We start from the raw sequence: 15,712 nt of genomic DNA on the forward strand, positions 1-15,712 counted from the left end.
TTTATGTTGAGGTGTAATCCATACTGCAGACTGTAGTCTTTAATCTTCATCAGTAAGTGCTTCAAGTCATCTTCACTTTCAGCAAGCAAGGTTGTATTGTCTGCATATTGCAGGTTGTTAAAGAGCCTTTCTCCAATCCTGATGTCACATTCTTCTTCATATAATCCAGCTTCTTGGATTATTTGCTCAGTATATAGATCGAATAAGTGTGGGGAAAGCATACAACACTGACACACTCCTTTCCTGATTTTAAACCATGCAGTATCCCCTTGTTCTCTTTGAATGGCAGCCTCATGGTCTATGTGCAGGTTCCTCATGAGCACAATCAAGTGTTCTGGAATTCCCATCCTTCTCAATGTTAGCAATAACTTCTTATGATCCACATAGTCAAATGCTTTTGCATAGTCAATAAAACACAAGTAAATATCTTTCTGGTATTCTTTGCTTTCAGCCAACATCCATCTGACATCAGCAATGATATCCCTTGTTCCATGTCCTCTTCTGAATCCAGCTTGCATTTGTGGAAGTTCCCTATCAATATAATGCTGCAACCATTTTTGAATTATGTTCACCAAAATTTTGTATGTGTGATATTATTTAATAATTTCCACATTCTATAGGATCATCTTTCTTTGGGATGGGTAGAAATATGGATCTCTTCCAGTCAGTTGTCCAAGTAGCCATCTTCCAAATTTCTTGGTATAGATGAGCAAGGGCCTCCAGCACAACATTCGTTTGCTGAATACATCAGTGTGTATTCCATGAATTCCTGAAGCCTTGTTTTTCACCAATTCCTTCAGTGCAGCTTTGACTTCTTCCTTCAATACTATCAGCTCCTGGTCACATGCAACCTCCTGAAGTAGATGAACACTGATCAATTCTTTTTGGTACAGTGACTCTGTATTCCTTCCACCTTCTTTTGATGTTTCCTGCATTGTTCAATATTTTGCTCATAGAATAGTGCAACTCAAGGCTTGAATTTTTCTTCCACTCTTTTGGCTTGAAAATGCTGAGCGTGTTCTTCCCTTTTGGTTTTCTAACTCCAGTCTTCACACATTCTATTATAACTGACTTTTTTTCTTGAGCTGTTCTCTGAAATCTGTTCAGCTATCTTATCTTGTCATTTCTCCCATTTGCTTTAGCTATTCTCTACTCAATATCAAGTTTCAGAGTCTCTTGTGACATCCATTTTGGTCTATCTTCCTTTCTGGTCTTTTTATGACCTTTCACTTTCTTCATGAATGATGTTCTTGATGTTATACCACAATTTGTCTGGTTTTCCATCACTGGTGTTGAATGTGTCAAATCTGTTCTTCAGATGGCCTCTAAATCCAGGTGGGATATAATCAAGGTCATATTTTGGCACTTCTGGATTTGTTTTAATTGTCTTCAGTTTCAACTTGAACTTGTATATGAACAATTGATAATCTCTTTCACAGTCAGCCCTGGCCTTGTTTTGGCTGAAGATATTGAGCTTCTCCATCACCTTTTTCCACAGATGCAGGTGATCTGTTTCTTGTGCATTCCATATAGTGAGGTCCATGTGTATACCTGTTGTTTATGTTGTTGAAAAAAGGTATTTGTAATTAATAAGTCATTGGTCTTGCAAAATTCTATCATGCAATCTCCAGCATCATTTCTATCACCAAGGCCATTGTTTTCCAACTATCGGTGGTTCTTTGTTTCTACTTTCACATTCCAATCACCAGTAATAACCAATACATCTTGATTGCCTGTTTGGTTCATTTCCAACTGCAGAAGTTGGTAAAAATCTTCAATTTCCTCATCTTTGGTTTTGGTGGTTGATGTGTAAATGTGAATAATATATAATAATTTTATACACACACACACACACACACACACATCACTGGACTTGCAAAATTCTATCTTGTGATCTCCAGTATCACTTCTAACCCCAAGGCCATATATTCCAACTAACAGTGATTCTTCTTTGTTTCTAACTTTTGCATTCCAATCACCAGTAATAAACAACACACTTTGATTGCATGTTTGGTCAATTTCAGACTGCAGAAGTTGGTAGAAATCTTCAGTTTCCTCATCTTTGGCTTTGGTGGTTGGTGTGTAAATTTGGATAATACTAGTATTAACTGATCTTTCTTGTAGACCTATCACTGACAACACTGTACTTCAGGACAGACCTTGAAACATTTTTTGTGATGATGAATGCATGCCATTCCTCTTCAATTTGTCATTCCTGGCACAGCAAATCATATGGCTGTCTGATTCAAAATGGCCAAAACCAGTCCATTTCAGAAAGTCACTAATGCCTAGGTTATAGATCTTTATGCATTCCATTTCAATTCTGACAACTTCCAATTTTCCTAGATTCATACTTTGTACATTCCATGTTCCGATTATTAATGGATGTTTGCAGCTGTTTCTTCCCATTTTGAGTTGTGTCACATCTGCAAATGGAGATCTCGAAAGCTTTACTCCATCTACGTCATTAAGGTTGATGTGGATGCTTCCAAGGAGCATTTTGGCTGCACTTCCTCCAGGACAGATGTTAGCTTTTAGACTTGCCCAGTGCTATACATCATCTAATGTCCTGATTGCTGCTTCCATTGATGTCAGTTGTAGAACCAAGCAATGTGAAGTGTTTGACAACTTCAATCTTTTCTCCATTGTGGTCCACTTGTGAAGATTTTTGTTTTCTTTATATCGAGATGTAACTCAGAGAACAGACTGTATTCTTCGATCTTCACCAGAAGTGCTTCAAGTCATCCTCACTTTCAGCAAGAAAAGTTGTGTCACCAGTGTATCGCAGGTTTTTAATGAGTCTTCCTCCAATCTTGATGCCACGTTCTTCTTCATATAGTCCAGATTCTCGGATTTGCTCAGCATACACACTGAATAACTATGGGGAAAGGAGACAACCCTGATACACTCCATTCCTGATTTTAAACCATGCAGTATCCCCTTGTTCTGTTCAAACAACAGCCTCCTGGTCAATGTACAGGTTTCTCATGAGTACAACTCAGTGTTCTGGAATTCCCACACTTCTCAATGTTATCCACAATTTTTTTATGATCCACACAATCAGATGATTTTGCAGAGTCAACAAAACACAAGTAAACACCTTTCTGGTATTCTTTGCTTTGAGCCAAGATCCATCTGACATTGGCCTTGATATCCATTGTTACATGTCCTTTCTGAATCCCACCTGCACCTCTGGAAGTTCTCTGTCAATAAACCGCTGCAACTGTTTTTTAATTATCTTCAGTAAGATTTTACTTGTATGGAATATTAATGATATTGTTCGATAATTTCCACATTCTGTGGGATCACTTTTCTTTGGAATGGGTCCAAATATGGATCTTTTACAGTCAGTTAACAAGATAGCTGTCTTCTAAATCTCTTGGCATAACTGAGCGGGTGCCTGCAGTGGGGCATGTTTGTTGAAACATCTCAATGGGTATTCCATCAATTTCTGAAGCCTTATTCTTCACCAATTCCTTCAGTGCAGCTTCAACCTCCTCCTTCGGTACCACTGGTTTTTGATCATATGGCACCTACTGAAATAGATGAAGATCTACCAGTTTTTTTTTTTGTTACAGTGACTCTGTATATTCCTTCCACCTTCTTTTGATGCTTCCTCCATCATTCAATATTTGCCCATAGAATCTTTCAATATTACAACTCGAGGCTTAATTTTTTTCCTCAGTTCTTTCAGCTTGAGAAATGCTGAGTGTGTTCTTCCCTTTTGGTTTTCTCACTGCAAGTCTTTGCACATTTCATTACAGTAATTGGCTTTGTCTGCTCAAGCTGCTCTTTGAAATCTCCTGCTCAGCTCTTTTATCTTGTCATTTCTTCCATTTGCTTTAGCCACTCTCCACTCCAGGGCAAGTTTCAGAGTTTCTTCTGTCATCTATTTTGGTGACCTTGTCTTTTTAGTGACCTCTTGCTTTCTTCATGGATGATGTTATTGATGTCATCCCACAATTCTTTTGGTTTTTGGTCACTGGTGTTCAATGCATCAAATCTATTCTTTAGATGGGCTCTAAATTCAGGAGGGATATATTCAAGATCATACTTTGGCTCTGGTGGACTTGTTTTAACTGTCTTTAACTTCAAGTTGAATTTGCATATAAGTTGATAGTCTGTTCCACAGTCAGCTCCTGGCCAGGTTTTGGCTGAAGATACTGAGCTTTTTCATCATCTCTTGCCACAGATGTAGTCAATCTGATTCCTGTGCATTCCATCTGGTGAAGTCCACATGTATAGCTGCCATTTGTGTTGTTGTAAAAAGGTATCTGCAATGAATAAGTCATTGGTCTTGCAAAATTCTATCATGTGTTCTCCGGCATTATTTCTGTCACCAAGGCTAAATCTTCCAACTACTGGTGATACTTCTTTGTTTCCAACTTTTGCATTCCAGTCACCAGTGATAATTAACACATCCTGATTGCATGTTCAGTCAATTTCAGACTGCAGAAGTTGATAAAAATCTTCAATTTCCTCTTCTTTGGCTTTTGTGGTTGGTGCATATATTTGAGTAACAGTCATATAACTGGTCTTCCTTGTAGGCGTATGGATATTATCCTATCACTGACAGCATTGTACTTCAGGACAGATCTTTAAACATCCTTTGAGATGATGAATGCCACACTATTCCTCTTCAAACTGTCATTCCCAGCATAAAAGATCATATCATTGTCTGATTAAAAATGACCCAAATCAGTCCATTTCAGCTCACTAATGCCTAGGATATCAATCTTTATGTGTTCCATTCCATTTTTGACAACTTCAAATTTTCCTAGATCCATACTTCGTACACTCCATGTTCCGATTATTAATGGATGTTTGCAGCTGTTTCTCCTCAATTTGTGTCACACCACGTCAGCAAATGGAAGTCTTGAAAGCTTTACCTCATTCATATCATTAAGGCTGGTTCTACTCCAATGATGCAAATCCTTCCAAGTTGTATTCTGAGAGACTACCAACCTAAGTGGCTCATCCTCCTGCACTAGATCGGACAATGTTTCTGGACTATTCATAAAGTTGCCTGGTGATGTATCAGACAGTATTTCTCTGCTATTCATAAGGTTTTCTCTGGCCAAATCTTAGAGAAGTGGATGGCCTCTTTCTTCTTCCTAGTCTGTCTCAGTCTGCAAACCATCTAAATCCTGTGCACCATGTGCAACCCCACTGGGTTTGAAACACCAGTGGCACAATCTCAAGCCTCATAACAACACACCACCACAGTAGGACAAACCAACTGACAAATTTATCTCCCTTAGCTGTTTGAAACCTCTTCTCCCTCCCCTCACATGGATCCATGCCTCTTTCCTGCCACTTGGACGTGCCTGGATCTCTTCCCTTACCTGGATGCACGCTGCTGCTCTTCGCTCTGTCTCGGTCCCCTGGCTTTTTCTCTCCTTTCCCCTGCTTTGCTGCCGATTGGGAGGGGGTGGCCTGGGTCCCTCCCCTTACCTGGATACCTGCCACTGCTTCCTCGCTCTGTGCTGGTCCTCCTGGCTTTTTCTCTTCTTTCCCCTGCTTTCCCACCACTTGGGGGGCATGGCCTGGCTCCCTCCTCTTACCTGGATCCCTGCCACTACTTCCTCCAAATGGAACGTCACCAATAAAAAGCAGTACTGACAGATGCTACAACATGGAGAAATTTAAAAAACATTCTAAGTGAAAGAAGCCATTTACAAGTGATCACATAATAGTTTATTTATATGAAATGTCCTGAGCAGGTAAATGTATAGAAGCAGAAAGTATATTTAGTGGCTGCCAGAAGTTGAGGGGAAGAGGAACAGCAAGAATGGGAAATGACTGCTGTCTTAGTTATCTAGTGCTGCTGTACCATATATGCCCCAAGCCAATGGCTTTAACAAACAGAAATTTATTCTCTCACAGTTTAGGAGGCAACAAGTATGAATTCAGGGTGCTAGCTCTAGGGGACAGTTTTCTCTCCCTGCTGCCCCACAGTTTAGGAGGAAGGGCCTTGTTTCCTTCCAGCAATTGTAGGCCCAGCATTCCCTGAAGATCTCCATGTATAATGGCATCAGTTTTCCCCTGGCCTTTGAGGTTCCCAATGCAGGGATCCTGGGTCCAAAGGATGTGTTCTGCTCCCGGCTCTTCTTTCTTGGTGACAGTAATTCCCTCTGACTCTCTGCTTGCTTCTCTCCCCTATTTATTTCTTGTAAAATGAAAGTGCTGCAGGCCACATCCCAAGAAAAATTCCCTTATGTTGGATAAAGGTTGTGACATGATTAAGGGTGCTGCATCCCACCCTAATCTCCTTACGACTGATTGGCTGATCACATCAGATCATATCACAGAGAATAACTGCATCATTATGTAATTACCAAATTACATCATTATATAACTGCAAATGAGAATCATGGCCCAATTAAGTTGACACATACTGGGGGGAAACAATTCAATCCAGGATATTTCACCCTTTGTTGTTGTTGTTATGTGCCATCGAGTTGCACCCAACTCATAGCGACCCCTCCTTGGGCTGCCAAGGCAGTATCACTACGGAAGTAGACTGCCCAACCTTCCTTCCAAGGTGTGGCTGGTGGGTTTGAACCGCCAGCCTTCTGGTTAGCAGTCAAGTGCCTTAGGCACTATGCTACCAGAGCTCCCATTTCACCCTTTAGTCCTCAAAAAATGCATGTCCTTGACACATACAAAACACTTTCACTCCATATCATCCCAAAAAGCTTAAATCAACTTCAAGTCCAAATTCCATCCTGGGGCAAAATTCCTCTTCATCTGTGACTTTACAATACATGTTATCTGCTACCAAAGTACAATGGTGAATGTGATAGTTGGAGCTGTGTGTCAACTTGGCTGGCCACAATTCTGTGTGGTTTAAGCAGTTGTGATGTGGATTGTTCCAATGATGGGATCGGATGTGTATGTTTTGAGCAGCCAATCCACTGAAAGGGACTTTCCCTGGGTGTGGCCTGCTTCCAGTATGTTTATGGACATCCTGGGAAAAGAGACACTCTTCTGTGGATCAGGATCCTGTTGTGCTGCCTACAACTGTCCATGGGCGACCAATCCACCATTCGGCCTGGAGATCTTGGATTCGTCATTCATTGGAGTCAACAGCCTATATACTGCCTGCCAACCTTGAGCTCGTCAGCCCCTGCAGCTGCATGAGTCAAGAAAAGCCTCCAGCTTGATGTTTGATCCCAGAACTTGGGACTTGCTAGCTTCTATAAGTGTGTGAGCCATTTTCCTAAAACAAGTTTATCTTCTCTATATGTATATATAAGCTTTACTGGTTTTGCTTCTCTGGAGAACCCAGCCTAACACAGTGGAACAGGCACAAGGTAGACATTTCCATTACAAATGGAGAAACTGGAAGGGAAGAAAGGGTAACGGCCACCAAGCAAGCCCAAAACCTAGCTCTTGAGTCTCAAAAATAATCCTCTGCTCTCTGAGACTATCTAGGCAATGGCCCTGCCCTCCAGACTCTGGGTCTTGACCACGCTCTCTGGATTCTGGGTTGAGGTCCCGTGGCCCTGGACGTCAGTTCTGGCATCCAGGACCACTGGGATGGCAACTCAACTCCCTTGGCTTTGGGCGGTGCCTTCCTCTTAGTCTATCTGAGTGGTGACCCTACTCCCTTGACCCCAACAGGCTCCATTCTTCTGCCCCTTGAGAATGGCAGCCCCGCCTCCTCAGCTTCGGGCAGAGGATATGGGCCCATTCCCTGGTACTTGTGTATGGCAGCTCTACATTCCAGAACTGAATTGGTGAAGATTGGACCCTCTGAAACACAGAAGGCCCTAGCATCATCCTTCAAAATCCAGCAGGCCATGGTAGCTCCACCCTTCGAAACTCCACACGTTGTGGTCCCACCCACTGAGACTGAGGCAGCTCTGCTTCCTGTGCTCCATGTCTCTTCTACTTCCTGGTTTCTTGGTCTCTTGAGAGGCCAGCATGGCCTCTGCCCTTCTCAGACAAGTGTGACAAAGCTCTTTAGTGCTACCAATAAGTACTTGGAGGTACCCACTCTGCCAATAAACCTTGGCCTGAAGGTGTGCAGCTTTCTCATTCCATGGGTTGGCAAGGCTAACTCTGCTGACAAGTGCCTAGAGGCACCCTACTCAATCAGGAAGAGTGCTGTTTGAAGGCATTCAACTCTCTCACTCTGGGGGTTGGCTCCTGCACTGTTTCACACTGGAGTTTTTGTTCTGCTGCTGCCATTTCTCTACCACTGTTTCTCACCATCTCTGTTGCCTCCGGTATTACAGCTCTCATTTCCTTATGAGCTCTCATGAGAACTGTCTGAAGTACAAAATTCCACCAACAGTTTCTTCAAGGTAATCTAGGCTTTTACTATTGTTGTTGTGAGATGCCATCAAGTTAGTTTTGACTCATAGCAACCCTACATATAACAGAATGAAACACGGCTTGGCCCTGCGCCATCCTCACAATCATTGCTGTGCTTGAGCCCATCTGTTGTAGCCTGACTGTGTCAATCCATCTCATTGAGGATCTTCCTCTTTTTTGCTGACCTTCTATTTTAGCAAGCATGATGTCCTTCTCCAGGGACTTGCCCCTCCTGATAACACGTCCAAAGCACATGAGATGAAGTCTCACCATTCTCGCTTCCAAGGAACATTCTGGCTATACTTCTTGCAAGATAGATTTGTTCATTTGTCTGGCAGTCCATGGTATATTCAATATTCTTCACCAACACCATAATTCACAGGCATCAATGCTTCTTTGGTCTTCCTTATTCATTGTCCAGCTTTCACATGCATATAAGGTGACTGAAAATACCACAACTTGGGTCAGGCACACCTTAGTCTTCAAAGTGACATCTTTGCTTTTCATCACTTTAAAGAGATCTTTTACTAATGTTGTTGTTAGGTGCCACTGAGTTGGCTCCAACTCATGGGAACCTTATGTACAACAGCACAAAACACTGTCCAGTCCTGTGCCAGCCTCACAATCCTTGCTATACTTGAGCCCTTCGTTGTAGCCACTGTGGCTGCAAACTCCTCTGTCAGTTTGTCATACTGTGGTGATCTGCATGTTGCTGTGAAGCTGGAGGTTATGCCACCGGTATTTCAAATACCAGCAGGGTCACCCATGGTGGAAAGGTTTCAGTAGAGCTTCCAGACTAAGACGAACTTGGAAGAAGGGCAGGCCATCCACTTCTCAAAGAACTGGCCAGTAAAAACTTTATGAATAGCAGTGAAACACTGTCTTACTATTACTCTACTCACTGCTGTTGAGTCGGATCCGAATCACAGAGACCCCTCCTTGGGATTCCGAGGTCGTATCACTATGGAAGTAGATTGTCCAATCTTCCTTCCTAGGAGTGACTGGTGGGTTTGAACTGTCAGCCTTTTGGTTAGCAGTCAAATGCCCTAGGCACTACATCACCAGAGCTAAACTCTTAGAGCCTCTCCTCATTATCCAATTCCAAAATCACTTCCACATTTGAAGTATCTCATAGAGTAGCACATACTTTTCTGGTACCAAATTCTTAATTATCTAGTGCTGCTATAACAGAAATACCACAAGTAGGATGGCTCTAACAAACACAAATTTATTCTCTTGCAGTTTAGGAGGGTAGGAATCCAAATTCATGGCACTGACTCTACAGGAAGGTCTTCTTGGTTGGCTCTGAGGAAAGGTCCTTGTCTCCTTTCAACATCTGTGGGTCAAGTGTGCCTTGGAGATCTCCGTGTGTCTTGGCATCAATCTTTCCCTGGATCTAGGAGTTTCCCAGTACAGAGACCTTGGGTCCAAAAGACACCCTCCACTTGTGGTTCTTCTTGCCTGGTGGTAGTAGGTCCTTTTCTCTCTTTTTGCTTCTCTCACCATTTATTTCTTGTAAGATCAGATGCTGTAGGCCACATCCCAGGATTGTGATGTGATTAACAGTGTTGCATCCTACCCTAATCCCCCCATCAGATCACATCATGGGGGATGATTACATCATTACATAACTGCCAGATACTATCATTACATTACTCCCAATGAGAACCATGGCCCAGACAAACCAACACATATTTTTTTGGGACATGATTTAATCTAGGACAATGCTACAAGGTATGTTTTTCTTTTTTTTTTGCAGGGGTGGGGTGGGGTACAAAATATTCTAAAATTGACGGTGGTGAAAGTTGTACAACTCTATAAATATGCTAAAAACCATCGATTTTCACATTTTAAATAGGTGGAATTTATGGTACCTGAACAATCATTCTTTTATCTAAAAAAAATAAGGACACTAACGTTAATCTTTCAAGATCTGGATTAATTGCTGAATATATAAGAATTTTTTAAACAAGCATTTATTCAATCTTTGTTAGGTACTAGGGATATAAAGATGAGTGATGTAATCATCAATTTTCAAAGAAGGTACAGATTAATCAGAGGCCTTCTCCATAAAGCCTTTCCAAATGTATAGAAAACATTTTACCCTCTGGACATTCATTCTCTACTGCAAAAGAAGCGTACGCAGTACATTTGTTAAAATAAAGAGAAATCATTCTGAATTGTCAGTCGGCAAATAAACTAATTTACTGCCTCCATTTTTATACTATGCATAGTTAAGAAGAGTTTTTAGTAATCTTGAAACTACAATCTTTACACCAATCATTGTTATCAGGAACAAGTTTCCTGAACATCTCCAGCCCAAGTCAGAACACAGCTTGTTCTCTTTTTTCCCTGTCTTCCTGCCCCTTGTCTATATTCCATATCCTGTTGATTTGTGATAATTAGGTAAAAATGTGATAGGTCTTCACTGATACCAGAGAGCATAGTGATGGGTAAGCTGCGTTTTTTGGCATTTTTCCTCCCCATGAGGATACAGACAATAGCCTACTTATTTCTGTATTCCACATGCCTGACACCTTGCAGCCGATACCTACTGAATGAAATAAAATATTTCCACTGTACTGACATTATATGAAATCTCTGTAAGTACTGACATCATTCTAATTCTTTTCCTTCTACATGTCTTGCTCTTCTACTTTATGACACATATAATTTAAATGATCATCTGAGTGATTATTTATTCCAATAAGTACTGAGTATCTATCATGTACTAAGACTATCTCTCAATACGACTTCAATTCCTTGAAGGACAGGAAAGTCTTTCACTTCATTAGCCCTAAAATAGTTTCTGACAAATTACATGCATCTCAGTATATATGTGATAAATGAATGAATGTTTCCTTATTAAACTAAATTTTGGGAGTGAGGAGAAGAGGAGAGGAAGAATGAACATGGTGCCATTCTAATACATTTATATTACAATTTACTTTCTTCACAATCACGAGTTAAAGGTTATTCATAAAATAACCCCATTTTTAAAAAAAGCAAAGTTGCTACACTGGAAATCATCTCAGATACAGTTTAACTGAAACTGTTTAACCAATAATCAAGAGTTTTTTGTGTACTATACTATCATTTTTAGATTCACATTGGGATTTGGAGTAAATCACTTAGCCTCAATAAGCCTCAGTTTCCTTCTTTCTAAAACTGGGATGATGATAATATGGACTTAGTCTCTCATGATTGCTGTAGAGTTAGTTAAATGAGATAAGAAGTGTGAAGGACATTTGCAACTGATCAAGAGCATTAGCAACACAACGTATCATTGCTATTCATGTGCAGTTTGTACGTGTGCAATGTTCACACAACTTCCTCACCTTACTTACACCCACTGGAACTGGATTGGTGTCTCTTGCTGCTAACCAGAAGGTTGGTGGTTCAAACTCATCAGCTGCTCTGAGGGAGGAAGATGAGGTAATCTACTTCTGTAAAGATGTATAGCCTTGGAAACCCAACTGGGGGGGTCACTATGAGTCGAAAGGACTTGATGGCAGTGGGATACATTAAGTATCATATGAAATTTCCCTCAAAATGTAATGACCTTGCTAGTCTTTTACTGAAAGTATACTTTAATCAGTTAGTATTCTTAAACCTTTACAAATGTAAGGAGACTTGCTAAATACATGCCTGCACTAAATTCTCAGATTTCAGTATTACAGTAAAACCTGTGACAGCAGATCTGAAGGGACTGCCCAGTTTTTCTGGGTCTTGCAAGTCTTCCGCCTTTCACAGGCCGCAGTCTTACCAGTCCTACCACTTTTCTATGGCTATTAGTGGAAAATGTTTGAATTTTCCTTCTCTAACTGGTTTCTGCCTTACACAGGTTCTGGCTTTCACAGGTTTTACTGTATAACAATTGCCTGACAATCTGAAGTCAGAGAATGAAAGCACAAGTGAGATTAATTTTTAAAAAATTATATTAAAAACTATGAATGGTGCTCTCCATTTCTTTGGTGCATCACCACCAAAATTATAGCTTTTAAGTTATCTTCTTGGTAATGGAAACTACTTACCTTTGCAGCACAGGTTTATATAAACTCCTAAAGTAATACAATACAATAAACACGTTCACAATTTTTCTTTTAAACAAAATCCGACTCTCTTCCACACATTCAGATGTTAGTCTAATAATGAAAATAAGTATGTGGTCAAGTTTATTTATTTATTTTTAATCAGCCTGCAGCTGTCACTGCATTGTTTTGAATGAGCTGAAAAGAGTATAAATTAAAGAGCCTTAATGACATGTCCATAATCAATCTAAAATACTTGACAAAACAAAAGGTACAGAGAGACTTCTGAGGACTCATATGCATCTCCCACAAATAACTTATCTTGTCAATAAACTTAGCATAAATACTAAAATTCTGTTCTAGAATACTATACTAGCAAGTCTAAAAGACACAGGATTAATGGCAGGAAGTAATTATCTTTATTAAGCACAGTAACATTACCCATAAATATAGTTCTCATATTAATAATTTGTTCCAGATGAAAGCTAATAATAAATACTATTAAAGGGTAGGTATGTAACCAGTACTAAAGAAGCTACAGAAAGGAACTGCCTTTCCTTTTTATGAGAAAAGGGCAAGAAAAAAACACTTTTAGAAGAGAAACTAGTAAAAATGAAGTGATTTGAAAACTGGCTGCTATGGAGAAACCAAAAATATTCAAGCACAATTAGGGTTAACCACCATGTATCATCAGCTCAGTATAGATGTAGAGAAAAACGAACATAATCAATGTGGAATTTAGGAAAAACAGAATGGAAAAAAGGAAAATCAATTTTCTTACGCAGGAATTTCTAAGAGACAGATGCTGTGTCTAAAGGATCTAGGTAATCCAATCACTTTTCAGTGACATTATAACCCAGTGTGGACTCTGGCGTCCGACTGTCTGGAATGAATCTCAGTTCCAGTGCTTACTAGTTGCTTACAGCTGTATGAACTTGAGGATGCTGCTTGATCACAGTAAGGTTCAACTTCCTCTTCTGTAAGATGGGAATTAATATCAGCACCTACCGTACAGGAGGGAGCTCTGGTAGCATAGTGGCTAAGGCACTTGACTGCTAACCAGAAGGCTGGCGGTTCAAACCCACCAGCCACTCCTCGGAAGGAAGATGGGGCAATCTACTTCTGTAGTGATACTGCCTCGGAAATCGAAGGTGGGGTCGCTATGAGTCGGGTCGGACTTGACGGCACATAACAACAACAAATCCTACAGGATCAGACAATGTTTCCACTGCTATTCATAAAGTTTTCCAATAATAGATAGTGTTTCACTGCTATTCATAAGATTTTCAGTGGCCAACTTCTTTCAGAAGTGGATGGCCCCGTGCTTTTCCTAGTCTGTCTTGGTCTAGAAGCTCTGCTGAAACCTGTCCACCATAGGTGGCCCCGCTGGTATTTTAAATACCAGTGGCATAGCTTCCAGCCTCACAGCAACACACAAGCCACTACAGTACGACAAACTGACAGACAAGTGGTCCAATAAACAGCATCGTGATAAACGGATAAAAGATTTAAGTTTTCAGATTTCATTTTACTTGGATGCACAATCAGCACCCATAGAAATAGCAGAAGAAATCAGAAGATGTACTGCCCTGCGCAAATCTGCTGCAAAACACGTCTTTAAATTGTTAAAGAGCAAAGAAGCCACTCTGAAGACTAAGACATGCTTGACTTAAGACACAGTATTTTCAACAGCTTCATATGCATGAGAAAGCTGGACAACGGATAAGGAAAACAGAAGAAGTGATGCTTTCAAACTGCAGTGCTGGTGAAGAATACTGAAAATACCGTGGCCTTCCAGAAGAATGAACAAATCTGCCTTGGAATAAGTACAGCCAGCACGCTCCTTGGAAGCAGAATGGCCAGACTTGGTCTCATCTACTTTGGTCATGTTGTGAGAAGGGACCATTTCCTGGAGAAGGATATCATGCTTGTTAAAGTAGAGGGGCAGTGAACAAGGGAACGACCCTCAATGAGATGGACAGCAAAGACTGTGAGGATGGTGCAGGATCAGGCAGTGGTTTGTTCTGTTGTGTACAGGGTTGCTATGAGTCAGAGCTGACTCAACAGCATCTAACAACAACCACCATCCCTCTATGGGATGGTTCTGAGGACTAAATACAATGAAACACGTAGATCACTTAGCAAGTAACAAAAATATATTGTCACTTACTACTAATAATTAAGTGCATGTTAATTATTACTAATCATTAAAAGGTATAATCTCCTGTGGTGTACAGAAAATTAATCAACCTTTTTTCAAAACTGGCATAAGTAATTTTCGAACCCATACCAGGGCAGTATCTAATTCTCATACTCATCATCGTCTCTCATTATCAAGAACAATAACTGCATTTAACATGGGACCAGGTATCAGACACCCTGTTAAAGCTTTACATTTAGGATCTCACTTGATCTTAAAAATACTGTAAGATAGGAAATATCACAATTCTCATTTTATAGCTGAGGAGAAAAAGGCTTAATTAACTTCTTTAGTATCACAAGGTGGCACAGGGTGCAGCCTATCCCTATGCCTAGGCAATCAGACCCTAGAGCTACTCACTTCCCTGTCATTTTCACCTATTTCTCTTTCTTAGGAACAAAGCTTCTGAAAGCACTATTCTAGTCTACACTACTGATTTGATATTTTGCAATGCCAATTTCCCCCTTTACCACTGGAATGTGAAATTCCATTCAAGGCTGCCTTAATTTCTTTAGATTCTTTTTTATATTAGCCAGATACCTTTGTTATTAAAATCTCATTCTGTTTTTTCATTTCTGCCTTAATAGAGGCCTAATTTCTTCTACTGTATTGAGACAAAATCTCTAATACTCTTCTGTGTCATATAGCAAATCATTTTCAGAAATACTTTGCCTTATCTACTTACCTGCTTTGATGAACATGAGCTTTCCAATCCCACCCCTCTCTGAAACCAGCCTCCTTGAGAACTAGCACATATGACCTCTTTGGACTTAGCTGGACAGGGCAGGTCCTGAAATGACTGCTGGTGTCTCTGGACATTCGTGCCTTGTGGCTCTGCTGAACTGAAGCATAATCTTCCATTTCTATTCCTCTGTCTAGTTTTTTGACTGTGAAAGGAATTTATTCCTGAGCCACTCAACACTGTCAACCATGCTTGTTCACTGAACTCTCCATCATTTACTAATTTCTCTTACTTCAACTCTTTCATAACTTCCAGGTCTCTTTCACTAGTTTACATATTGCGGTGTAGTAAATTACTTAGTGTGGCTTTTCTACCCATAAGACTTTGTAAACTCCAAGGTGGGAATTGCTATTAGCAACTGAGGAGATCCTGATTTTAAAGTCGCCCACCTGGAGTATTTCTGTTGGGCGTGGCACA

At 40.5% G+C, this 15,712-nt stretch overlaps 1 protein-coding gene across 1 annotated transcript in view; it reads right to left on the minus strand.

The window, feature by feature from the left end:
• The window catches only part of AHI1 (Abelson helper integration site 1), a 345,247-nt gene that overhangs the window by 201,624 nt on the left and 127,911 nt on the right, over positions 1 to 15,712 (minus strand). Inside the window, 1 exon segment of the mRNA XM_042782719.1 lies at positions 12,357 to 12,383. Coding sequence (XP_042638653.1) covers positions 12,357 to 12,383 — 27 coding nt within the window.

Source organism: Orycteropus afer, unplaced genomic scaffold (genome assembly GCF_000298275.1).
Source record: "Orycteropus afer afer isolate SDZICR_OR568_19922 unplaced genomic scaffold, OryAfe1.0 scaffold00428, whole genome shotgun sequence".
NCBI lineage: Eukaryota > Metazoa > Chordata > Mammalia > Tubulidentata > Orycteropodidae > Orycteropus > Orycteropus afer.